A 1,128-nucleotide genomic window follows, 5' to 3' on the forward strand; every position below is an offset into this window, starting at 1 on the left:
TAAATATGTTGTAACTTCGGGACTTAGTGAAAATGCGTTTGCTCTTAATCACAAAATAACTTTTTGACTTTACAAAGAAGTCACTAAGAACTAACTAATAAATGCAGCACAAAACTTTAAAAACATTTAAAAAGTTCTATATTTAAATAACATAACCTAACCATTAATAATATATTAATAACTACAATATTAATAATAATAACTTAAAACTACACAGTAAGATTAGTTTAATTACTACAAATTATCATGTTTGAAGTCAGTAATGATATCATAGGAAGCAACTTCAAAAACAATCATTCTATTCACATGAGTGGACAAACAAGTCTATTACACAGCCATTAAAGAATATCACTGCTATGTTATATAGACCACCCAGAGTGAGAATTGCAAAGTGCTACTGATTATTTAAGTCATTTACTTTTGCAGATTTTAGAACAAGTTCAGCAGAGACTAAGTCTTTGACAGGCTCAAAAATATGAGCTTGTTCATTGTGATGAGCAAGTGCTCTAAATATTGACTGTAAAACCTAAGTATTTATTTTCAAAATATATAAGTGAGACTGAGTCTTACCAAGGCACTTTGTTTGTCAAATGTTGATATGATGGCCACTTTCTGCCAATCAAAGTGATCCAATAGCTTACTTAAAACAACACTGTAATACTCATCATTTGGAATTGTAGTGTGAAAATAAGGATATCTTCTATTGTTGTCAAGTAGCACACTAGTCACTGAATAAGAAATCTAAAGTGTAAAAGTATACAATTATATTATTTTTGATAACTGTTCAATACCTGTAATGTACTCAAATAATGTCCAAAAATATAAGCAAACATTTTAGCACTTTCAGGATGGTAAGGTCCAATAACACCATGAATAGGCTGATTGTTGTGCTCATTATATAGAAACTCAATTAGTTTAGTTGTTTCCTACAAATGTCAATATTTTGGAATTCCAATTCAAATTCTCCTGGCTAGCTGCCTTAAAGGGACACGTTCACGGAAATAGAATGCACACGTTACTGTAGAGGAAGTAAACATTAAATTGGCCAATTGGGCGTGCAACAGATCATTAATTAATAGTTATGACACGTGTTTAGACACGCGTAGAGAGTAGAGACAGAGCAATCAG

General features: G+C 31.2%; 1 protein-coding gene across 1 annotated transcript; it reads right to left on the minus strand.

The window, feature by feature from the left end:
- Positions 1 to 234: 234 nt before the first annotated feature.
- On the minus strand, positions 235 to 1,116 carry LOC109590681 (taste receptor type 1 member 1-like). Its single transcript, XM_020006567.1, has 4 exons — positions 792 to 1,116; positions 571 to 741; positions 419 to 526; positions 235 to 324 (listed from the first exon to the last, which is right to left on the minus strand). The coding sequence occupies exons 1-4, from the start codon at positions 831 to 833 to the stop codon at positions 235 to 237; spliced, it is 411 nt and encodes a 136-aa protein (XP_019862126.1). The 5' UTR covers positions 834 to 1,116.
- Positions 1,117 to 1,128: the final 12 nt, after the last annotated feature.

The sequence above is a fragment of the Amphimedon queenslandica genome, unplaced genomic scaffold, assembly GCF_000090795.2.
Source record: "Amphimedon queenslandica unplaced genomic scaffold, v1.1 AMPQUscaffold_9669, whole genome shotgun sequence".
In the NCBI taxonomy this organism is placed as follows: domain Eukaryota; kingdom Metazoa; phylum Porifera; class Demospongiae; order Haplosclerida; family Niphatidae; genus Amphimedon; species Amphimedon queenslandica.

What these genes read in the sequence shown, in the direction of transcription:
- LOC109590681 (XM_020006567.1), bottom strand. Translation starts at nt 833, where the DNA reads ATGTTTGCTTATATTTTTGGACATTATTTGAGTACATTACAG. An exon ending in ATTATTTGAGTACATTACAG is followed by an intron (nt 742 to 791) that starts GTATTGAACAGT and finishes TTTACACTTTAG; the next exon opens with ATTTCTTATTCAGTGACTAG. An exon ending in TTGTTCTAAAATCTGCAAAA is followed by an intron (nt 325 to 418) that starts GTAAATGACTTA and finishes GCTGTGTAATAG; the next exon opens with ACTTGTTTGTCCACTCATGT.